At 32.2% G+C, this 26,898-nt stretch overlaps 2 protein-coding genes across 2 annotated transcripts; one reads left to right on the forward strand and one right to left on the reverse strand.

Annotated features, from left to right (window-relative positions):
- LOC109356629 (probable protein phosphatase 2C 33) lies at positions 7,055-12,121 on the forward strand. Its single transcript, XM_019600039.1, has 6 exons — positions 7,055-7,467; positions 7,598-7,939; positions 8,854-9,228; positions 9,314-9,431; positions 10,299-10,522; positions 11,256-12,121. The coding sequence occupies exons 1-6, from the start codon at positions 7,459-7,461 to the stop codon at positions 11,532-11,534; spliced, it is 1,347 nt and encodes a 448-aa protein (XP_019455584.1). The 5' UTR covers positions 7,055-7,458; the 3' UTR covers positions 11,535-12,121.
- On the reverse strand, positions 15,643-25,856 carry LOC109356628 (aspartic proteinase-like protein 2). Its single transcript, XM_019600038.1, has 10 exons — positions 25,538-25,856; positions 25,182-25,311; positions 24,218-24,465; positions 23,138-23,365; positions 21,770-21,932; positions 21,619-21,692; positions 19,559-19,646; positions 18,876-18,951; positions 17,240-17,311; positions 15,643-15,893 (listed from the first exon to the last, which is right to left on the reverse strand). Exons 1-10 carry the CDS (start codon positions 25,774-25,776, stop codon positions 15,745-15,747), a joined length of 1,467 nt encoding a protein of 488 aa, XP_019455583.1. The 5' UTR covers positions 25,777-25,856; the 3' UTR covers positions 15,643-15,744.

A 26,898-nucleotide genomic window follows, 5' to 3' on the forward strand; every position in this document is an offset into this window, starting at 1 on the left:
TATATATATATATATATATTAAAAGTTATTTAAGTCAAACCAATTGTTAGATTTTCAATATATGTATATAAGAAACGAGTCAAGTGAGAATAATTATTATTATGAGAAATAAAAACAATTAATATGAAACATTAGATCTTATTTAAATGATCAAAATTAAAAATTAAGCACACATGAATTTTTTTAAATAATTATACAACTATTAAGTAAACTATTAATTTTTTTTAATCATTCACTTTGAAAGATGAGAACATGAAGAAAATCATCGATAAAACATCGACTGTTTAATGAAATGGAGAAGAAACGAAAAAAAGGAAATGAATGTTCCGATTTGGGAATTTTGGAGAGGAAATGAATGAAATGGAGGAGAAAGGAAATGAAGTTGGAATTGAAATATTGACAAAATGTGGGAAACGAAATTAGGGGAAATGAAAATTTACTTTCATACAATATATTCTCATTTGTGGCGATTATATATACACAAAATAACAAAATCAAATAATTATTTCATACAAAATATTGTGATTGCATCAGAAGATCATCATTCACAACAAACTGCTAGGAATATTTATGAGTGGTGCCAGTCAAACAACTTGAAAGGGGATTAGCTGTCCTTATCCATATTCTTGTCCAATCAGAAAATGATACTTAAATGTTATAAAGCAAAAATTATTATTTTTATATTATTCAGTATAATTCTATTGGTCAGGCACAAGGAAACACTATCATTTTAGGACAGATGATGTTCATTCAAACAACTTTTAATTTTATTGACTATATTGACATTTTTCCATGATCGCTTGTAATAAACTAATACAAATAAACTCGTTTTTTGTAATGCTACCGGATATCTTTCAACTACGCATAATTATCTCTTTCAAAAAGTATTACTTTTTAGAATTGAACATTACTCTTTAGCCTTTTACAATATCTCGATCCAAACGAAACATTATACAATTGAACCAAAAAATATTAATGATTCATCCAAATTAAATATAAAAATTTATAAAATGAATCTATAAAGGAAGTTGAGTTACACATTGTAACCAACCAACCACTCTATGATTCCAACTTCATTATCATTTATATAAACTCTTTCTCTCTCACATACCAAACTTAGATTGAAAATAAATTCTTTCTCCACTTTATCATTTTTGCTTGCTCATAAAGACAAACACCAACCACCACAATATAAACTTTAGGTTATACAACAAAATAAGAAACCATATGAAAATATTTATATTCCTTCCATTATCTTTCTTCTGTGCTTCTCATAAGAAAATAAATCAATCATTCATAGCTGAAATGAAGAGAAGCAAATCTTCTTCTGGGAATTTTGTTCTACCAAAGACTAATGTAGCTGCTAGCATAAAGCGATTAATCAAGGGCATTCAAAGTTTATCTCAATTATTATGTAAGTCCTTTCATTTTCTGAGAAAAAAATGTATTGAGTGATATACTTTCGCTCAATCATTCGTCATTTATTTTTAATCATTATTGACTCTTCAAAAAAAATAATACAAATGAATGAGAAATGATATAATAATTTTGTATAAATTTTTACACTAAAAATACTTAAATATTACACCGTTCATTTTTTAGTATCACAAATTGTTAATAGTATAGTGTAATATAATCGCATCATCTATTATTCATATTTTAATTATTATTATTGAATCTCAAATAATAAATACAATAAATGGTAGATGGCATATCAGTTATATATCTAAATAGTTTTAGGTAAAATTGTATAAAACATTTTATATTAACATTACATAAATATTAAATATTTTTATTAATTATAAATTTATGATGGTTGGTAGATGGAATTGCAATTTATATTAGCCGATAGGAAATATGTAACATATATATTTATAGTTTGACTAGTATTTTAAGGATATTGTTTAAAGTATATAAATTGAATAAGTTCATCTTAAAAATTAAAATCCAACTCTTCTAGAAATGATAAAAGCTTCACTTTTCAGTAAAAAAAAATACTTTTTTAACTTCTTTAAATAACACTTTAAAGATGCTTATTACATTGAGTAATCCAATATTAAAAATTCAAATCTAATTTCTCTCTTAATCTTTCAAAAAATTATTGGATGCTAAAAGTAGGACTAGTGGTCCCAAAAATCTCTAAACTATAGTTCATTAAATATTAATGATTTCACATATATTTATATATATGTGTTTATTTAAGGTTGATGGTTTGGATGTATTAGAGACTAAGATGGTTAGTCAAGATAATTTAATAAGTCATCCAAAAAATACTAGTCGTACTTGGAATATAACACTGTTAACCAACGGGCGTTGGTTTAAGTGATACATGTTTGACTCCCTTTAAGCAAGATTTTGGATTCGAGTCTTGTAGATGAAAAAATATCCGCTGGGAAAGTTAGCTCCACGTACCTGTGGATGTTTCTGACTCAGACAGGATTGCATTCAGTGCGATAATAAAACCAAAAAAATATAACACTATTAAGCTTGTTAATTGCCTTTTGAAAACCCAAGGCCTCAATATTTAATAATGTTATTATGTATATAATTTTTATAATGATTATTCTCTATTTTTATTAACTATGTGGAAGTTTTTTTTGTCTAAGATATTTCTTTAGTCTTAGATAAAAAATAAATATTTTTTGAGGTGTGTAGTTACATATCTCAACAAATTGTGTTAACTAAAAAGTGAATATATATATATATAACTAAATAATAATTATCACTTATTAAAAAATATGTGTCTTTTGGTATGTAGTTTAATAAGAGAAACAAGTATTTAACAGTTATATCATTGTATCAATATAGGAACAAATTTAATGACTTATATGATATAAATAATATTTGGTTTTGATAAAATTAAAATGATTCTAAAGTTCATATTATTTGTTTTGAAAATAACTTATACACATTCAGCATATATTATTTATCATTCATTCTTACTATACACATGAATGGTAAAATATTTATACACACTCAGCACATTATTTACTATACATTTTTTTTCTCAAATATTAATTATGATGAATATATATCATCTTCCATTTAGTTTACAAAGAGGAAATTGACATGGAACCTGAGATGAAAATTGGGTACCCAACAAATGTGAAGCATGTAACACATATTGGACTTGATGGATCAACTATCACACACAATATCAAAGGTTGGGACAATTTGAAGGCACATGAATTACTTTGTTTATCTCCAATTTCATTGAAACAATTTCAATTGAACATGGTTAACCAACCTCACCAATCTCTCATAAATGATTCTTCCTCTAAATTTGGTTAAAATAAATGTGGGAATGCTTGCATTCTAAGTCTCTTTTCTTCTAATTGTAGATTCAATGTGATGATTGATAAAGATGTATCTAGAGTTTACATTCAAGTGCACAAAATGAAAATTCATGTATATTTGTAATCTCTTGGACTCTTTGTTTTTTTTGTACAAGTTATTGAGATTGATTGCCTCTATACATTGTGTTAGGAGTCACACATTAAGTAGAATAACAAACGCAATATAGTACTTTTAAGGTATGAGACTCTCTCACCTAATAGACTAGTCTTTTGGGTTGAGCTCTCCTCATGTGCTTAAATCGTAACAATTGATGTCTTTCATTGAGAATTGTGTCACATAAGCTACTTATAGGTTGAATTAAGGTACATTATCGAATATTGATAGGTGAGTGAAGCCGCCAAAAGAGAAAATAATATCATTATGACAGTGTCAATAGAGTGAAAGACGTTGTGGACATCAGCCCTTAAAGGGGTGCAATGTTAGGAGTCTCATATTGAGTAGAATAATAAACTCAATGTAATACTTAAGTTATGAGGCTTTCCCACCTAATACACTAGTCTTTTGGGTTGAGCTTCCATCACATGCTTAAGTCCTAATCCATTGTTACACTTTTTAGTGTAATTTTTATAAATAAATATGTCAAAATTAGGAAAATAAATACGGATACATATCATCCAATTTACACACCAATCGAAGCAAAATGTCAAAATTACATATGACCATAAACTATCATCAAGACCTTGTTTTAACCAAATGCATATTGTACCAATGAACGTTGGTTCAAGTGATACATGTTTGATTCTCTTAAGCAAGAATTCGGGTTCAAGTCTTGTAGATGGAAAAAATGACTGTTAGAAGAGTTAGCCTCATGTACTTGTGGATGTTCCCGGCTTGGACAGGATTGCCTCCAGTGTGAGGATATCTCTAAGAAACCAAAAAAACCAAATAATTAACATTCTTATTCTCCATCTTATATGATATCAATAATTTTGAGTAATGGTTTGATTCTAATATTTTTTTTTGCTTCCCACGTGTATTCTCGCACTGGAGACAGTCCTGTCCGAGCTGAGAATATCCACAGATATGTGAGGCTTTTTTTTGTTAGTCAACTTGTCAATAAAGTGAATGCAATTTCAATTTAAGAATGTAGTGGACTAATATTTCATCAAACCTCATAATTTTCCGAACAATATTATAGAATATAAAAAGTTTATTCCCAAGTCATGAAAAGATTCTAAGATCAGTCACCATGGCGAATTTTTCATGTCTATTTAAGAGTTTGAAAATTATGATATCATTTTCAACCAACATATTACAGTGCAAATGTTCTTTAATTTTTGTTGTTTATTTCAAAACAAATATTGTATGGACTAATATGTATTCATCTTTAACTAAACAAATGTGTCCATCTAAGTGAAAAGCTCATCAATAACTTTCTTTTTTTTTGTATTACTAATGGTATTCCTTTACCTATGAGTAAATGATTAATCTCTTTCGGGGTACATGACTCATGTAAAAGTGAATGTTGTATAATATAGTCAATAAACAACGTATAACTTTATCAAATCTTCAAAATATGGATAAATGGTATTATAATTTTAATGTTAGGTTTTTGCGGAAAAGTAATATCTTGTATCATCTGAGTTTAGTATGAATTGAGCGAGTATTGTTGCATCTAAATATAGTTGTACTAAAAACAAGCAAGGGTTCTCGCATTTGAGTAAATGAGTATAGTTAAAGACGCTAGTTCATTTGTATAAGATATGAGTCAGAACATGAAATATACACACATTTATAGGTAAATCAATGAAAGAATTAGACAAATTGATTATGAGGATGATTAAATTTATGTGCTATTAAAAATTAAGTAGATAGGTGAGAAGGTATTTTTAAGTTGTTATACCAAGAGTAAAAAATATGGTGAGAAAAATGTATATAAGGAATGAAAAAAGGATGTGGTGGAGTAAAAAAGAATATAAGATATGGAAATAGCCCTATAAGCATGTTTTTCATAAAATGTATCTCGGCCGAGTAAAATGTATTAAAGATAAAGATGAAAAAGTCTCACAGAAGGAAAATTTAATAAGGAGAGATCAAAAATTACTTTTAGAAGCTTTTTAATGACAATCATTATTCTTTACATTCAAATAGGGTAAATAGTATGAACAAAATTATATCTTTTATCATTGAATTCAAAAGTTTGAGGTGAAAGCTTTGCAAAAAATGGATAATGACAAAGTGACTGAAGCAAATTACATACCCATTAGTATCCCCAAGTTGTTTAATAAAAGCATTATGTTTAAGAAAATATCGAACAAGTCGAAAAGAAACATTTTAATATATATCCATAAGAACAATGGAAATATAAAAAATTATGGAAACCATATGGTGTTGAACTCATGAGTCATACTTTAGATCAATGATATAGGATAATTGAACGAATATTAATACAAGAGAAATTCATTATAGACTTAGTACAAGGGACAAAGTACATATGATAAGTGGGAACTTACTTATTGTTACACAGTTTGTGTTACTTCATGTGATATAAGTTTTTGATTGGTCAGAAAAATACTTAATAATTAAATTTGAACTTAAATATATTTTTTCTAACCAATCACAAGTTCATGACACATGGAGTGGCACAAACTGTAGAACAGCAGATATATATCCATGATAAGATGGGTGGAGAAGAAGTATGTTGGAAAGTACTAAAAATAAAATATAAAATATTTGAGCAATGAAAATGAGATATAGGATGAGGCTAAACTGGTGAAAAAGATTTCCCAACATCTATGAATGATTGTATTACATTAAATATGTAATAATTAAATAAAATTGCTGGCTAACCAATGAGAGTATTTTAATAATTAAAATACCGTATTTGTTGCTCTCTGTATTAATATTAAATATTGATTCAACTTGGTTGTAATAATAACTTATAAGACCATGACGTCATCATTTTCTCATTCAATCCTATCCAATCCAATCATCTACACCGTCCACTTCACATATTTTTAATTACACGTTGTCGTTCTTATCCATTCACCTATTTTTCATATATATATATATATATATAAATAAAATGTATATATTAACAATGTAAGAGATTTTTATAGTGTTACTGTATTATCTAACAGTTATCTTTAATTTTTGTTGACTTTTAAATAAAAATGATATAAATGAATGGTGGATGATACACTGACTGTATATAAATTTTTACACTGTTAGTATATGAATGTTACACTTATATATGGATAATAAAAAAGTGTGTATTAATTTTATATATTGTTACTATATTATTTATCATTTAGGTTTAATTCAATGATTTGAATTAATAAATATATCTAAACAATTGAATTTTTATATAATAAACATTTAAGATGTAGAATATGTTTTTTTAATTTAATCACAAAATAAGAGAACTTCCCTTAAAAAACTAGTTATTAGTTATAAAATTATTTAAAAAGTCAAAAATAATAAGAACCACACTAAATATAAATCCTAAAATATACATATGAATTATCAATACAAAGATTTATATATAATTAATACATTATTTATTATTCATTTATATTATTTTATTTAAAATGTAGTGATAAGTAAATATAAATAAAGAATTATACAATAATAATATAAAAACTCTTAATACACAATTTTCTCTTAGTTATATAATTATTTAAGAAATTATTAAAATAAAATCTAATAATAATTGTGTGAGATATAAATTGTTCACTTGAAACTTCCAATATATATATATATATCTTCTATCTTGTGTGGTGGAAAATCAACGACAACGGTCACAGCCATTCCTCGAAAAATATCACGACACGCCGTTGACGCACCCGCTCGTGATTTTATCATTCCTCTCAAAGTCTCTTAAACAACGAATCAACAAAACTCGTTCCTCTTGATTCTTCGCTCCTCACTTTTTGCATCGATTCTTCGATAATCAAATGATTTTGGTTATGCAATCGAAGGAAATGCTGAACTAGTAATCTCAACGTTTTCACGCGCTTTTCAACAAGTTACGGTTACATATAAGTCGTTTTCAGAATCGGATTTTTCGATTCACGCGCTTTTCATCAAGGTTACTGTTCTATAAGTTCATTTCAGAATCAGATTTCGATTTTCGCGAACAAATCTGATTTCATTACAACCATGACTCAGGTTCCGTTTCTAGATTTTTCGTTTTTCCATTTTTTTCGATTTCGATTTTGATTGTTTTCTGAATTTCACGTTATTGATTTGTGTGTTAAAACGACGACGTTTTCTGTTGTTGTTGTTGTTTATGTATTAGTCTGTGGAAGTGTTGAATCGTTATGGAACAGATCTGGTTGGAGAAGCAAGAGGTTCAGAAAGAGAGTGTATGGCAGGATTGGAGTGTTTTCTGAACGTAGTGAGAGCATTGGGAATGGGATCTTGTATAACAGAGGTTGGAGGAGGTAGTGGTTCACCACCACTTGTTCCACAGTTGAATAATTTGGATAGTGTAAAGAGAAGAAGAATGAAGGGTTCATCTTCTTTTGATTATAAAGTAGTTCCTGGGAGAATGTTCTTGAATGGATCCAGTGATGTTGCATCTTTGTATTCTAAGCAAGGTAAAAAGGGGATCAACCAAGATGCTATGCTAGTTTGGGAGGTTAGTTTTTTATATATATATATATATATATATATACTTGTAATGATATAAATGATGGTTTTTTATTTCTATTTTAGGAAGTGTATATGTTCTATATTTGATAGTTAATCAAAGGTGAGTAAGTGGACTGCTTATTATAATTACAAAATGTGTTTTAAATTGGATTCTGCAATTGCGGCTGCAATATTGTGGTGGTTTTGGGAGATTCCACAACCGGCAGCTGCATTTTCTGCAATTGCGGTAAAGGGCAAAGTAACCGTAACCGCAATTTTAAACATTGATTACAAATTACAATTTCTAAAGAAATTTCTTATCTTTTTGTTTGGATGAAATGTCTAAATATCAGTTACTATTTTTTAATAATGTAAAAAATGTTAGTGATCTATCTATAGACATGTTTTACCATGAGATATCATATCCATGCGGCTGAGCCCTTCTGTGGCTGTTGTTTGTTCTAACCAAATGTTGTGGCTTCGGAATATAACCGACATCTGCTCTACTTTGCTTTCTAACAAGATCATTGTCCATCTTTTCCCTTCTTAGTATGATTTGAATGAGATATATCATACATTCAAGCAATTGGCCAGGGAATGGGGAGGTGCAGATCGATTGGTCAATACCAATACATCTAAGGATGTACATCTCTCGAGGATGCTGTAGTTCCTCTACTATCTAAATTCTCAATATCATCTACAAACCCTAAACCCTCAATTTTGTAATAGCATTTCTATAAAGTTCCTTTTAAATCTCCTTTGAATGTCTCTGTTTCATATTTTAAGTTTCTTTATTGGCTGATTAAACAGAATTACTTGTGGCTGTTTGTTGGTGAAGCCAATTGGATTGTGCAGTCAACTATTCCTATTTATTTATTCTTTTTGCTTGCACTAAGACTAATGGTCATTTTCTTTTTTCAGAACTTTTGTTCAAAGGAGGGAACCATATTTTGTGGTGTTTTTGATGGTCATGGACCTTTTGGCCATAGGGTCGCGAAGAGAGTTAGGGATTCTTTCCCTTTAAAGCTTATTGCTCAATGGGATTTGCATCATAAGAATAAAGACGGACTCAGTGATCACAGCAGCGCTGCAGGAAGTTGTAATTCTGATATTGGATTTAGACTGGCTGATGAGAAACCTATTGTGACTGATAATGAGCTTGGTGGAACAAATGCTATATTAACACTAAGAGAATCTTTTTTGAAGGCTTCAAAGTTTATGGACAAAGAACTGAAACTGCACCCTGATATCGATTGCTTTTGCAGTGGAACTACAGCAGTTACCTTAGTCAAGCAGGTATACAATAAACTATAAACAAATGCTCTTTTGGTAATTTTCTTATATGTTTCTCACTTCGTTTTTACTCCTGATGTTCTTTTAGGGTCAGGACCTTGTTATTGGAAATGTTGGGGACTCAAGAGCTGTATTGGGTACCCGAGATCATAATGATTCTCTTATTGCTGTTCAGTTGACCATTGACCTTAAGCCAAATCTTCCAAGTATTTCCCTCCCTCTGTATGTGTGTGTTTGCTTGTGTGTGTGTGTGCTCGTGCTTGCATTATTGTGAATGAAACAAATGAAGTAAATTGAATAACTCCATATCCTTTTGTTTTGCTCTTTAATCAATGGATGAAACAACACCTGACTATTTGCAAGATTACACTCGATAACCATACACTATTACCTGTGTGACTTCATTGTTCAACAATACCAACTTCGTGATGACAATGTTCAATTAAGTGTTTGTCACTTTATCCAAGTTAGAAAAATGAACTTATGATTATTGATTATGGGAATCTGCAAGGGTTCATAATGGGTGTTTTGTAGGCATGGCAAAATTTTGAGCTAAAATGCTTCTATGCCTTTGCTTGATATTTAGTAAAAGACTTTATGTTCGTTGATTTACTTTTAGAATATCTCGTGTCAAAAGATAAACTTCTGTAAAACTCAAATGTTTATATTGTTAGTCATAGTTATGTACTTGTTTCATTCATGTCTTTTCCAACCCTTGCTGAAACCTTAATTTTCTGTTTTGGTTCACTGATTTATTAACTTTGGCTTTGATGTCTTTTCTTCATTTACACCAGTATAATTTTTTTTCCCTTTTAAAAGAACATGACTTGTCTTTAAAAATACATTCAGGATTGTAAAAATATATTTTCTTTCTATGATAAATTCCATGGTTTTCTCATATCAGTTAGTGTAGCACATTTACTGGTTTGTTTATATATACCTGTGACTGTTTTCTCAAATCAGTTAGTGTAGCACATTCACTGGTTTATTTATATACCTGTGATTGTTTTCTCAAATCAGATAGTGTAGCACATTTACTGCTTTATTTATATACCTTGATTGTTTTCACTTAGGGGAAGAAGAGAGGATCAAGCGTCACAGAGGAAGGGTCTTTTCCCTTCGGAATGAACCTGATGTTTCTCGAGTGTGGCTTCCTAACTCTGATTTCCCTGGTCTTGCCATGGCACGGGCTTTTGGAGATTTTTGCCTGAAGGACTATGGATTGATCGCTGTTCCGGATATCTCACATCATCGCCTTACTGAGAAGGATGAATTTGTTGTATTAGCAACAGATGGGGTAAGACCTTAGTGGTTTCTTTCCTTATGGTGTACTGTCTCTATAATCCACTGAGATAAATGATCATCACGAGCTTCATATCAAAAGTGGTATTCATACCTCTTTTGATCCAGTTGTATCTAGATCCATATTTATTTATTGGCATCCATGTTCTTTCTCCCTCTTTTGAATTTGAATTTGTAGAATTGTTAGGAGAAGCTTTGCTATTTAGATCAATATGCCGATTCTATGTTTTTCTAACTTCTTAATGTTTTAAATCAAAGTTTTCTCTTATGTTCCACATTCTGTATTGCCGTACACCATAAAATATGTATTTGACTATTTTCTTTTACAATGCTCTGATTATATGTTTCACATCTAACTGGGTTGTGGAATAATTTGCTGCCTGGGTATATACTTGATTGGATGGAAGAAAATAGCAGTAATTTTTTTCTTAATGGAAAAAATGTATTGGTAGAGGACTAGAGGCGGGTAATGTAAAATGATTTTTCCCTTAAACTTATAAACATTTACTCTCCCAAGACCCCACTAGGTGGGAACCTCGTGCATGGGACCATGCTGCCTTAGCCAAAGACAATTAGATTAACTGCACCAATTTTGCCTTCTTTAATTGTAAAAGCTTCCTCTTTGAGTTGTTTCTCAGCTGGTCATGATAAAATAGATACTAGATCAAGAAAATGTGTGAAATATTTTGATTTTAAAATAAAAAACTGTGTTTGATTCTTCTGTGCAGATCTGGGATGTTTTATCCAATGAAGAAGTTGTGGACATTGTGGCATCTGCTTCTCAGACTAATGCAGCTCGAGTACTTGTTGAGTCAGCTGTAAAAGGATGGAAGACAAAATACCCTTTTTCTAAGATTGACGATTGTGCTGCAGTTTGCCTCTTCTTTGATTCAAATTCCGAGCTCAAGTCAGCATATGCAACAGAGGAGTTGATACCAGAGGCATCAATTGACCAATCTGAGCAGTCACCTCTACTTTGTGAGAAGGGAATTGGTCTGGATGCTTAAAAACAACAGCAATATTGTATAATGTCTCTCTTCCCCAAGCCTTGCTGGTTTTATTGAGAAGTTTGGGAGAATTATGCTGCAAAAGTCAATGAGAAAGGTCATTATTTTGATGATTTTTTGGTAGGTTTTCTGCCAATATTCTTTTCATTATATATCTTTCATTTTCCCGAAAACAGTCTCTTCGCTTGCGATATTAAGGCTGTGTATATCTTCCCTCCCCAGACCTCACTAGGTGGGTGCCTTGTGAATTGGATTTTCATTTCCTTCGACTCATCTAAGGGGGGGAGGTGGGGCTTTAATGTATTTTATATCCGGAGGAAAAGGGATACCGGGCTTATTTTTGTTGTTGCTGTAGGTCATTTTCCTTCTTTCTGTATATTTGGTAGATTTGGAGTTTTTGTAAATCCAAGTCTTTAGATCCGTATTAATATTGTTTGTCCCTCCGTTATATGAAATATGTTGTCACTTCTATTTGCATTATTCTTAGGTGGGTAGTTATATTTTTCATTTTAGTCAGCAAAAACACAAGAACCAGAAAAACCTGAATTTGTTTGTTATTGACCTTTGAATCACGTTTTTATTGCTCTCTCTACTTGCATTTGTGCCACTTTTAGTTTCATCTTGTGCCATAATATGATTCCTTCCTCTGTAGCATGGGTTACTTTAAGAATAGCTTAGGCATACACGGTACATATCAGTGCCATTACTCGTTGGGTAGTTATCGATACTTTTTGGTCCGAACTGTTTCAAAACTACATCATTTTGGGTCGAGAACTTGCGTTTTTTCTTCCTTTTTTCGTTCCCTCCTCGCCAAACTATAGTACTGGTTCAAAGTACTCATAGAATATTGGTTTTTCTGGTATAGTCATTGCGAGATCCTTGTCGTGACCCAGTAGCTTCAACTTTATAAGAGAGATGATGCTTTGTTGGCATATCAAGGGTTAATGCCTTAGTAGAAAAATTAAGGAGCAGTAGAGATAACATGTGGAGTGTGAAACTTTTGGAAGCCAAAATCTTACTCTATGCACCAATTTTTTTTGGTACCATCAAGTGTATTCCTTCACCCTGTGGATAAAGAACTAATCTCTTTGTTGGCATATGAAAGTGTCGCTCCCGAGAATTGAACACTTGATCTTTTGGTCATCCTGGAGATTTTGCGAGACCTTACAGACTTACACTACTAGACTAATACTTTGTTCGTCTTTTGCACCAATTTGCTAACTGAATTAGATGACTGGGAAAGGTAACAAGAGAATTTCTGGTTCAATAGTTATATCTAAAAGCTTGGCACTAAAATAAGAACAAATACTCAAATGTTATGCAGAACCACTTAACCAGTAACCATTGGTTTTTTCTAAACAAACCACCATAACCATTAGTTTTAACCATCTCTCTAGGAGAAAACATCAATTCACATTAGTTTTCTAAGAGCCATTGGAGACAGCACAATATTCTTGGCATAGTTCAGTAAGAGAAATGACTTTATCCTGGAAGGTATTTACCCTAGAGGTCTTGTAAACCTAGTGATTCAATTTGAGATAGAACTTTGAAGTTCAATACACACTTGGTGCATGCCGGCCAAATTATAAGTCTCGTTTCTTTTTTATAGTATAGTGGTTCCGGATTAAACTGTGAAACTGATGGAATTGAACCAAATCGAAAATGTCGACGTAATTTTTTAAAAAGTTGTTTATAAGTGTTTCGTTTCACATTTCCGTATGGTATGTGACAGCAAGAACTGAATCGATCGTGAAATTGATGAACAAATAAAAAGTTAGTGGTCCTTGATACATAGTAATATGACTCATTCGCTCTTATAAGCAAAAAAAAAAAAATAACTCAATCTTTATAACATTTGAATTTTCAAATCAATTCAGAATGTATAATCAGTTTTGTTCCAACTATTTAAAACAACATAAACTGAACTGAACCAAAGCATACCTTTTGTTCAATTTGGTTCTTGAACTACTTATAAATTGAACCAAATTGTCATGATCAGTTCAATTCTAATAATGAAAAACAACACAAGTTAAACTGAACCATTCCTTTTGTTCGGTTTGGTTCCTCGACTACCCAAAAATCAAATCAAATTAAACGAAATTGTTATGATCAGTTTGATCCCAACAATAAAAAGTAACATAAGTCGAAGCAAATCATCTTTTTTATTTGGTTCAGTTCCTGAACTACCTAAAAATCAAATCTAACTGTTACACTCATAATTTATCTTTACATATTCTTCTATTTCATTGATTTATTATTCCAAGCAATTTTTCCCACATATACTCATTGAGTCTTTAGGTATTGGTCATTTTTACATAATTCACATAAAGGATCAAGTTTATTAAAAAAATATGTAAATATTTTAAAATTAATTCTTCTGTTTGTTTTTGTGGAAAGTGACATGTTTATTGAAATAAAGATGGATAATAAATATAGAGTATAATTTGTTTCTTAACATTTGATGTTTTATATTTTTTTCAAATCATTTGATATGTTATAAAGCACACTTATACTTATGCATACTTTTGTAGGGATAAAGAAACCTTCTAAAATGTGACTTACAAATGGAGATAAAGATATTACAAATTTTTTTTTTTTAGATTTTTCAATTTATGACCTTCTCGAATTTTCCATATTTAAAATTTTATCTGCTACGTTCATTTTTCTCTTTCTAATATGGGCCTCTTAAATAATGTTGTTTGTTAGAAATGACTTCACCTTTTAATTGTTTATTCTATCATCTGTACACTATTTTATGCATTTTCTACAATAGTGGTGAGCTTGCTAGTTGGAATGGTAACTAGGTGGTTTGGGTTTGTCCATACCCAAACCCGAATACAACGGGGTTGAAAATAAAGTTATCATCCCCAAACCTGTCGAGTTGCGGGTAATCCGAACTTGAAAATAATAAATATACTAAGGCAAATATGATATCATTTTTGTTTTATTTTTCTTTAGCATTTCTATTTTCTCTTGTATTTTTTTATTTCTTTTATGTTTAAAGTGTCAACAATATGTAAAGTAAATTAAAAATTAAAAACAACGGACACATAAAACTTTCAATTTTAAATTGAATTACATTACTTCAGGGCAGGATCTTTGATATACCAAACCCGAACCCGAAAATTAAACCTGATAAAACCTAAACTCAATCACATCGAGTTTCCCCGTTGTTTCGATTTTTATTGTCATCCCTATTGCTAGTAAAGCTAACGTTCCTTAGTCAAGCTAAGGGTGCAAATATGGTATATACTGCAGAAACAACCAAAATAATTATAATAATAAACCAATAATTTTTCGTATTTTTTGTAATTTGTTCTATGAAAAATTATCTTTCTATTTTTCCTTGAATGGTTTATTTCTCTTAAATCTCTTCCATATTTTCTTTTCATTTTACACATGCTTTTAATATAACTAGATCCATTATGTAGCATAGAGAGGTTACACCCTACAAAAATTTTAATATACTTCCACCAATAACTCTTCATTCCACCCCTTGCTGTACCACAAAGTGTGTCATTCCATATGTTACTGTTTGTGATTGGTTGAAGAAATATATTTAAATTAAAATTTTATTAGTTAATTATTTTTCTGGCCAATCACAAACAGTGGTACATGGAGTAACACACTATTTTGGAACAACAGATGTCCACCCTACAATTATACACTAAAATGCTTTAGTATACAAATAATCTTCTGAAAAAAATAGTAGCTACCACTAGAATTAAGTCTTTGGCTTGCAGATTATACATTTGACATAGGAACCCAAGCAAAGTTAAAAGCTGGAATCTAATAGCATATACAGTTTGTGGTAAACTTGCTTTTATAATTTACAAAATCACCATTGGAAGAATTTTTTTACCCACAACAAAGGTTCGCAATGGCCCATGTTCTAGTGAGACTCAGTTAAAAAAACTACTTCACATTTTAGCTATCCATTCCATGAAAATATAATGATTCAGATTTACTGACTAATTCAAATCACATAAACCATTAGATTTTTATAGAATGGATGACGAAGTTGTGGGGTAGGTTTTTTTAACTTAGTCCTGGAGTAAATGGATCGTCATCCTTTCTTAAAATCGCATTTACAAATAGGGGAAGTTCCCAAAGGAGTTATTTTCTTCCATGACAATTTTCTATTTTCTTCCTATTTTCAATTCCTTTAATCATAATGTTGACTTTGTATGTCTAGTAGTTTATGCATATTTCAATAAAGCAACTTGTGAAGTAGTGCAATTAAAATCAAAATTAACACCCTTTTGGTGTTTAAAGTAGTAGTAGCTGAAGAAATATAGTGGGAACCTACTAAATGAACTGTGCCTGTCTTTTCATCCCTCACTTTAATGCTTGAAGAACCTGAGATACAACACAGTAGAGATTATTAGATGAACAAATATGCAAAAAAGGGAAAAAGTGCAAGTCATTCATATTGGATTTCTTATAGTTTGCTCAAAATTCCACCCAAAACATTTAATAACATGCTAACCATAAGAGGGGCAAAAACAGAGTAATTAAAAAAAACAGACATGTTTATTAGCTTTTAATATAGTATCTTTAATTCAACAATTGATTTGAAGTAAGCAAGCTGAAGATAGAATAAGTTCTTAGTGGTTGATGTCAATAATCAAGGGCTGATAAACCCTTTACCCAAGTCTACAAAAGAAAAGATTGGAGGAAACAGCCCGAAAGAGAAATTCGGCCACAAGCTGAGGAAGATATCCAGGGGGATTGGAGGAATGCGTAAAGGGACAAAAAGGAGGATGTTGAGGAGCTGAGTGGAAGGAAGGTGATTTAGGAATGATTCTGCTATCACACAACTCATGCAGGAAAAGGAATGAAGGATAATATAGGTGTGTGTGTGGGAGATTTACGGATAAGCCAAGAATTTGCACCTAAAATTGGAGGAAATTTAAACAAGCAAACTAGCAAAGTTAATTTTGCAAACATTCATGAAACAAAGACATAGAAAGGTGAACCAAAATTCATTCTTGTGCGTAGTGTCACAACTCCCAAGGATTTGATAAAGGTAGTAATAACCATTCAAACTCAATTCCAAAATGAACCTAAAAACTTAGAGTTGGTTCATGGATGGTAAGGCACAATGGTGACGCTCTTGTTCGGTGACCAAGAGATCATGGAAACAATCTCTCCACCTGCCAGGATAGGACTGTGTATATTTACCTCCAAGACCCATTCAGTGAAAACCTTGCGCACTGAGCTGTCCTTTTTTTTTTTGGTTCATGGCATCGTAGCCTCTATGACCAAGGGGTATAAAGTTTTATCTTTGCCACCTCCAGCTTTACAACAGAAAGAAGGATCGCTGTATTGTTCACGCTTCAAGTCTTGCACTTTGTTATCAAATCGAGATTCAGATATTCATGACAGAACTATTCAACAGCAACCAAACCTTTGATCCTACTAGGTGGGGTCATATATTGTTTTAAATATTCACTTTAACCAAATTAGGAAGAGAACACAATTTAAAGGAAGATTGACTCTGGAACATGGTTCAAACTTGTCTACCATGAACACAGGAACACTACCTTAACATGCGAAACACATAACTAACCAAATTTGGTAATAAAAGTGATATTTAGGACACTAAATAGACAGAATACTTGCTTCAGGGCAGACATGATGATTTATGCATGATCAATAAAAAAATTAGAAAAATTAAAAATAAAAACTACGATGAAACTCACAGTTGTAGTCTGTCCATCCAATAACCTGATTTTCAAGGTCGTAAAAGACAAGTTTATTTGAAAGCACTAAATCTGCAACAACAACAACGGAAAATATAAGTGAAGCTACAGAACAATTTCATGGAAAGCAAACTTTCTAGAGATCCAACTTCCAAAATTTAAGATCTTAATCGTGAGGTCCAAAAACAGGGCTGTGAGAATTTCCTCCCAGAGTCTCCAAAATAAGTATATGGTCTATTTAGTGTGGCCAAAGAGACCTCAAAATTAGAGATCCTATTCTTCCTTATCTCTAATTTCTAATACCACTTAACAACTTGAAATCCAGCCAAAGTGGCAAAAAAGTAGAGAAACTGGTCATCTACATAGCAACCAGCTAATCAACTCTTTGACATACTGATTTTCCAGCCGTATATTACCTAACAAATATAAAAACTAATAATTATATCACAAACTTTCACTATCCTCTTCAAGAAATGAGATCAATATCATCAGCAAATTGCAAGTTTGTGATACCACAAGGTGCTCAGATCAGAACCTACATTCCCAACTTCAATAAGGCCTACATCTCCTAGCCATCACATTTTAGTCCAGAATAAACAATAAAGCAAAAAGAGGCAATGCTCTTCCTGCCTAAATCCTATTTGGGCTCTGTTTTTACAATAGAGGAAGTAGTCACAAACTCGAAAAGCAACTGTAGTGGTATTCATATTAATTAATATAGAAAACAATCCAATTTCTTTCATGTTTCCGCTTAAGAAACTTACAGGATCATTTACATGCAAATTCCATAATGTGTGGTTAAATTGTGAGTCTTGTTTATTTCATAATTCAGATGTCATGGGGTTCCAAAGTACATTTTACCTCAAAATTCTGTTACAAAATCACACTCTTTTCTTATAATGGGCATGTCTGGGAGCACATTTTTTGTCCCATAATATGTCACTCTATGTGCCATAAGCTGCGATTGGTCAGAAAAATATTTAATAATTAAACTTTTAACTTCAATACATTTTTTCAACCAATCACGGTACATGACACATTGTGGGACGGCAGATTGCTTCTAGCATGGCTGCGGTAATCTCATTCTAAACCATAAATGTTGTGTGTATTCAGAAATTCCCTTTTTAAAAAACAAAACACATAGAAATCAAGCTTTAAAAAAGTTATAAAATGCCAGCAAAAAAAAAAACTTAAAGTTTAGTCGTCAAAGACTGCAGCATTCTTTGATATATTGTTCTATCTGTTTAAAATATATATTTCTAATATCTTATAAAGTTCTGCTAGTGTGAAAAGGGTGTTTTCTTGCCAAGTTTGAATATTGCATTTGTTTTTTTAAATAAGGAAGCCTCGGGATTCAAGATTTAGATCGGTACAAATTTAGGGGCATGGGTCAGAATTGTGAAAAAAAAATGAACCCTCAAACAAATAATACAATCATATCATGTGACAGTTCTGATCTCAAGTTGGAAGTATGTCTAAAGACGTTCATGCAATCCACCCTTACCTAATTACATCTAAGGATAACAGAAGTTCTCAAAAAGTTAAAAGGGTACACTAGATACTAAAAATCGGAAGCATTTCCCAGCAATTAAGTAGTAATTCCTAGTATCGGATAAGATGGACTTGAAGAGAATACCTCCCAATAATGTCATATTCTTATTATCCCTGGATTGTGTCCCACTGTTTTGCCAACCAATACACCAGAAATCTCCCTGCAGAAATGCAAAGTAGTAATTTTCTTTTAAGTACGGTGTTATGAACGTTAAAATTGTTGCCATATAGAAAATAATGACTAGGAAGCATAAACTGTAGACTCTGCTCCTTTGGCATGGAGTGAATATGGGAAAGAAGAGGAGATAAAATAGATGTCATTCAGGACTGATCAGAATTTAAATATGGGAAAAGTGAGAGATTTCACTAATTTTGTTTCAAAGCTCATCAGTCATCATAAACGAAACATCCCCAATTTCTTAAATTATTTTAGGATAAACTCAATAATCAGTCTCTTCACTTTTACCAGATTTGGATTATGATCAGTGTAGTTTAATTTGTATGATTTTGGTCTCTATAGTTTCATTAATTTGGACTTGGTCCCTGAGGGACCAATACCTTTAAAATTAAAAATTGTATGGACTAGATCTTAATGGAAATCAGTAGTTTTAATTGGAGTGAAGTTTCAACCAGAAAGCTTATGGGACACTTTAAGAACGGGATAACAAACATGAGGCATGAGCAATATAGCAGAAAAGTCTATTCCCACAGAAGCCTAATAAGTCCCTGACAACAATAACAGTAACAACATAACACTGATATACTTACAGAGGGGAATAAATAATCATGTGGATAAACCTTCAAGGAGAGTCCATTTTGAAAATAAAAAGTGACAACTGGAAATCCGTCATCAACACTGCAAAATAAAATAAAATAAATAGCCATTACACATTCGAATGGAGCTTATACTGAAATAAAGCATACGATATGCTAGGGGAGGCAAACAAGAAATTGAAACATGCTCAAGAAAGTTCAAAAAACATCAAAGTCTGAGATTTCAGTGTAGGGTTTATATGGCCCTGGGCTGTCCAACTACAACCCTCTAGCTTCTGTGGTGTGGTTCTATCAACTGGTTTAAGAGAATTCGAGCATATCAATTGGCTCTCCCAAAATGCGTAATCTTATTCCAAAGCAGCTGTTTATCTAAAGAGATATCCTCAAAATTGTGGAAACTGTGTTCCAACCAAATGCACCAATATATAGCAAAAATATACTACATTCTCAAGCTAAAGTCTGGCTACTATAGAAAAGGGGGAGGGATCCACTTACTCCACTTCCTAGCCATCAATTTTAGGGAAATCCAATGGTTTGAATTAGTAAGTACATCTAAACCATTAGATGTCCATAGAATTGATGGCTAGGATGGAGAGTAAGTATAAAAAACTTACTCTTGGAATAAGTGGATCTCCACTCATAGAAAAGAATGTAAAACAACTTATTTTCTTACATAGTTGATAGCTCCATACTGGAAATATAACCACTAGAATTTCCAATGGCAGCATGGTCAGGACTTTGTTGTAAGCTACCCTGGACAGTACAATGCAGTACAGTTACTCAATTATTAACTGTACTGCAGTAGAAAGCCTAGCCAGCCTGCAGTACAAGCACGTATAACCTGATAGTACTACTCTTGCTAACACAACTAACTCTACTGACTGCTATTCTCTAACACTTATTCTATCTGTCCTTTTCCTATAACGGACACCAAAGAGGCCCTTAAATAAAATAAAACAATCAAAGAAGTGAGTGACAGAAACAAGGAAAACAGATGAGTAAATGATAAATAGAGGAGAAAGTGAAGAACAGAGAGAAAGACAGAATGAAGCAAGTCTAGAGTTGATATTCATGGAGCTGGTATGGTAAACCTGATGGTGATTTCAGTCTAGTCTAAGAAGGTTTCAAGCCTGACAAAACTCTAATACCATCTCAGTACAAGAACACAGTTTGTCAATTCTGATGTGTTTTCTTCCAGTTTTTTCCGCTTTATTTTACCGCATATTGATGAAGGGCTGTTTTACCTTATAACAGAGAAGACAAACTCCCACCTTCCTGCCATTTTCAAAGTGGTGCACACCACACACCACACACCACAGATACCACACCTATGGCATGTTCAACTGCTATGCCAGAGAGGCTTTATGGTAGTGACCTACAAAAACACCAAGGAGTGGTGCACTACTAACAACATCTGCTATGCCAAAGAAGGTTTTATGGCAGTGACCTACAAAAACACCAAGGGATGGTGCACTACTAATAACATGTACCACCACTGTCAAAACCAGTCTTTCCTTCCAAACCTAACCATACAGCAAACAATTCTTCGAAAAGCCTTTGTGCCGAAGTTAACTACCAAATCATAATCACCTATGATTATTTCAACCAACAGCGAAACACAATAACAACAAAAAACAAGCCATGTCCCACTGGGTGGGGTTGGCTAGATAGATTGAGAAGCCATAATGCTCTATCACAAATCATGTCCATTGACCCAAGATATTTAAAGCCTTATCTGCCTCCTGTTAAACTTGCACTCCATATGCTCTGTATTACTTCAACTTATACAAAAGTCATGACTTTCTAAAGCTTGCCTCCCCGTTTCTAGCTACGCATTTAATTCCTCTCTCGATAATCAGACAACATACATATAAGAGTGGGATGGCAACAGTGAAACACTACATACGTACAATAATCATGCATACATATTTCTTTTCAGATGTGTTTTTAAGAGAGGGTTGTCAAAAGGCCTAGCCCCCAGCTATAGGCTATAGCATCAAAACCAATAATCCAATACAGCACTAAGAATAGCCAATGCATATTATTTGTCGTACCTTCCACTATACTGAAAGCATGTATACTCATCATGCAGAGTCTGAACTTTTAGATTGGGTTGCTGGTAAATAATCTACCAAGAAAAACCATTTCAAGCAATTGTAAATGCAATTATAATGTAAATTTACAATAAATCAGACTCTTATATACCTTGTATACTAGTGGATCATAAATCCCTTCAGGAAGATAGGCCAAGGTTGTCCCACTGTCAATTATTGTCCCTTTTATATCCTTTTGATCAGATGCATCTGTTGGAAGACTAAGAAAGGTATGGCCAACTTGAACTGCAGTCATATTGACACTGTAATGTGGCCTAAAACACAATTTTAATTGTCATATATCTTAACATTGATCTTCGTAAACCAAAATCTGAACAGAAGAAAAGAGGCTCAAAGTCTTGAAGTAAGCAAAATTTTGATGTATAAAGAAATTGACCAACATCTGGCAAATAGGAAGCATGAAAGTTAACAGAGACATCTTGTTTTTCATTTAGAATAAAGGGGAAAAAGTGAAGTGTAGATTTTTATGGGTGAAAGAGCACCAAGATTAAAGACCACCGAAACAATGAAACTTCACTTGATTTTGCACTATCAGGAAACCCTACACTACTGCTTGCTTCAGCTAACACAATATTCATTTTGTAGTCAACAATAGGAATCTCCAAATAGAGTTTTACACATGGTGCCTTCAAAGATCTTCTAAACCAAAATTTTAATCCTACTGAGACAATGATCTCATTAACCTGTTGAAATTACACTTTAAGTGTAGATGTTGAGACATCATGCCACTAATTACTCTAGCAAAATTCACGATTAAAAACATGGGATGCAGCAAAACAAGGACAGGCAAGATAAGAGACACATATGAAGTGCTAAGAAAAGACTAACAAAAAGGAAATATCACAAAACCAAGAATAGATGCATTAAGAAATGTGAAAGCAACAGAAAATACAAGGTTTAGTCTTTAGTGATTTAAACACATTACAATGTATGTCCATTAAAGGTTCTCTGGTAACATAGAATTATGTGGGGGATCTACGTTAGTTCTAGAAAAAAATGAATGTAACCACTGCAAACAGATGGAATTTAAGCTTTGTTAATGATCTGCTTTTTTAACCTGAGCTTATCTTAAATTATATCATCACAGATAGACTTCAAGCATTCAGAGAGCAGTTTTTCTCCATTTTTGCACAAATAAAAAAATTGCAAATCATAAGTTAGGGCTGACTTCTATAAGACTTAACATAATAGTCCTAGGTATCTATAAACCATTAATGGTAATAACTTACAAGCCTAAATGTGAGTTAAAAATTGTTCACATGTGATACTCAACAACAGAAGCTATGTGAATACTATTCTTGCATTGTACATATCACTACAACATTTCCAGAACATATAATGTGAAAACTCCAAGAAAATCATGATAAGAAACTAAAAAGAACATATCCCTGAAAGAGTAATTGATAACAGTATAAGAAAAATTAATTTCATTATAAAGTGTACAGAACAAAGGGCATACTGGTCTGGTAATAATGGAGTCACATTCACTTTAGGTTGCACAACATGCCCAATAGCAAAAATACCACCTCCATTTACTCCATTTAAGCAATGAGCAAACATCTTTTTAACTTTGCCAGAAGAAGCAAGTTGAGAAATCATTGAAGAATTAGCTTTTCCAAATCCAAGTATTCCATCGAGTGCTTCTTCATTTGAAGAGCTTAGGTCTCCAGATTGTCTAGCACCACAACTACAAAATAACAAAAATCTCATTTTATATATCAAAAAGGACAAATAAGAACTGCTGAATATATTTCACTAAACAAAGTTAAATTATCATACATTCATAGTCAAGAAGAATCACCAGGAAACAATACAAATAAGTACTTCCAGAGTCACATCAAGATGTTCAAGGATTAGAACGGTATTTCTTGGAGTGTGCCCTAGTTAAGGTGTTATATGTTTCTGTTTATTAATTAAACCATTATTCTTAAGCCATGAAATGTAATAAAGGAAATTATTTGCACTTATTAAATCTAACAAGACTAAAATGAAGGAAACTACTGTCGTTTGATGATGTAAGTAAGGAAATAGGTTCTGCTGATAAATTCAGTGACTGCCCCATTTGGTGAATCATTCAGCAATTTTAACTTAAATCTATGTTCAGCTTGAGTAAAGTCCACATTTTACCACTTTGCTGGTCGAATCCACAATAAGGTCCAGGGTGGAACACAACAAGAGGAGGGTTGGTCACAGGCCTATCAATATCGATGTTATCAGCACACTCTCAAACTTTCTCAAACCAGTAGCTGGTCAATACCTTTAATTGACAGTGAGAACTTAGACCAATTTTCTATGTTTTTTTCCGTGAAACAAAAAGCATACGAACAATTTTGAAAAGCTAATGCACCAATAGCCAGAGAAGAGGAATTATGTCATTGCAATTAAAGCAACGAGATAAGTTAATAAAAATAAACATACATCTGAAGATTCATGTCAGTAAATGTTTCTATGTTCATGTGAAATTGTCATGAACATGGAAAACTCACAATATTAACATATCAACAGTTACAGATATCCATGAATTCATTAGAAAACTCACCCAAATATAACACTTCCATTAGCCAAAGAAGTTTCAAGGTCTCCAGACACTTGATCATATAGTAGAATATCCTTTACAAAGTACCCAGCAGTGGAGCTCCCATCACCATATATCTCCAGATATGGACAGGAAATATTGCCAGTGCATCCGGACAGAAGACCTCCGTTTATCTCTTTGCAAAATGATTGATCACATGGAACAAATTTACCAGACGAGGATTCCTTTATGTCATAGAGTGTAAGGTCCATCTTTGATACCCCAAAGAAAAGAAATTCAAATGAATAACAACAACAATCTTGAGGCTATACATGTGATAGCAATGCTCTACAATTAAACTATTAGAAAGAAAATAACAAAAAAAAATTGTGGCCCAGTACACAAGGAATCTGGGAAGGGTATATGTATCATCTCAAGCGAAAATGTTATTCTCATGATGTCACGAGGGAAACAACTTATAATTGCGCCGACACTCATAAGAAAATAAAAACATGACTAAGTGCATGACACTCCCACCAATTGTGCCGATACTCAAAGAAAATAGAAAAGTTGACTCAATACACGATACTCCCACCACATAGTAGGATTTGGAGTGGGTACACAAATGCAGTTGTTTCCGGGAGTTGAAATATGACTTTCAGGTTATAAGGCAAGTAGCCCATCCTCATCCTCTTTATAAGAAAATGTAATATTTATGCATTGTCAATATAAATATTTATAGATAATCACTGTATCATCTAACATATATTCATTTTTGTTACTTTTTTGAAGAGTCGTTAATGATCATTAAATATGAATGGTCAAACAATCTATAAAAGTATTATATTATCGTGCATATATTTTGTTTCTCTAGTACTAATACTACTACTAATAATAATAATAACAGAGAAGGAATTACTGTTATACCCCTGGAAAATAAAAAAAGAAGCATAAATAGAATAGTAAAATGGAGGTGTGAGGTACATACACCAAGGTTACTTCTGGAAGGACATTCTTTACACTGGATGCAATTAACCCACATAAGATCACTCCCTGTATCAACTTGCAAATAGTAATCCTTTGAAGGTGTTCCAATCCCAATCTTAGCATAATAAAGCCTACAATCATTCAATCCCAATCAAAATAACTTCAATTTCAAAAAACCAATAAGGTGTTGGTTATGCTAGATCCTCGGGATGACCCGATGTTTCGAATACTATGAGCAACACTTGTTGGGAGGTACAGTCACGCAAACCGAAGTGATTAGTCCTTACCTAAAGGGCGAAGGGATACCCTTACAAGTGTCAAAAAAATTCAATTCCAAAATCAAAATAAGGAAATTACCCGACGGAGTCAGGGCGGCCGCTACCGCCCAACGGCAGGTCGACGCCGGTGAGGAGAGAGAGCTGACGGCGGTAGTCGTGAGCTTTGAGGACGGAGAGAGAACGGTCTTGGCCGGAGTATTTGTATTTGACACTGAAAACGCCGTGGTTTGCGGAAACAGTTGAAATCAGAATCAAAAGTGAAGAAAGTGTTGCTGAGATTCTTGTTCTACAAATCATCGTCGTTTTCGTCTTCATCATCGGAATTCTGGTTCTTCGAACTTTGGTGTGTTCTAGAAACTGCTGTGTAGCTTCATTCTTTTTATCACTTTCTATTAACAGTGTAACATTTATAGTTTTATATTTTGAGAACTGATATTTTTCGGCGAATAAAAATATGATATGTTATTTTATTTAACTTTAGAAATATTTTGAGAAAAATAATTAAATATAACACATGTACTAATTTAATATTAGTACTGTGAGAAGATAATTTGTCTCTGTGTAACATAAAATATTTTATTTTGTTATATCATTCATTACATTGTTATTTAATAACAAGTAAGGATGACAATAAAAACCGAACATGTGGGTACCCACCCAAACCGAACCCGAATTTAACGGGAAAATCTGATGTGATTGGGTTCGGATTTTACCGGGGTTTAAATTTTGGGTTCGGATTTGGTATAGCAAAGACCCGCCTTAAAGTAAGGTGATTCAATTTAAAATTGAAATTTCTATCATTTGCCCTTTGTTTTTAATTTATAATTTCACTTTACATATTATTGGATCTTCAAACATAAAAGAAATGAAATAATACAAGAGAAAATAGAAATGTTAGAAAAAAATTACACGAAAAGAATATCATATTTTCCTTAATACTTTATCATTTTCGAGTTTTTTTCAGGTTTGGGATGGTATTTTTATTTTCAACTCCGTTGAGTTTGGGTTCGGATTCGGATTTTGAATTTTGGGTTTAGATATATACAAACCCGCCCCCGACCCGCCTCGTTGTCATTTCTAATAACAAGACATTAGTCGTCTAGAGTGGAATGCTTCAGTAGATCAACCAAAAAATGAAAGGTTTAATTTTTAGGAGTGATTGTTGGAAGGAGCACTAATCCTAAAAGGGTTAATGATTAATTCATTACATATTTCCCTTTTATTTTATATTTTTTCCATCACTTATATTAGAGAAAATAATGTATAGTGATGCCATATCATTCATAGTGTCAACAGAGTTGAAAAAACTAAAGTGAAAAAATATTTTTTATTTATATTATTTGATGAGCCAAATTATGTGTATATGAGATAGGTCACCTTTGAATGACACAAAGAAATGAGGTGTTGTGTTTGATTTTTCATAACAATATTTGATAAATA

This window comes from Lupinus angustifolius, chromosome LG09 (genome assembly GCF_001865875.1).
Source record: "Lupinus angustifolius cultivar Tanjil chromosome LG09, LupAngTanjil_v1.0, whole genome shotgun sequence".
NCBI classification, from domain to species: Eukaryota; Viridiplantae; Streptophyta; class Magnoliopsida; order Fabales; family Fabaceae; genus Lupinus; species Lupinus angustifolius.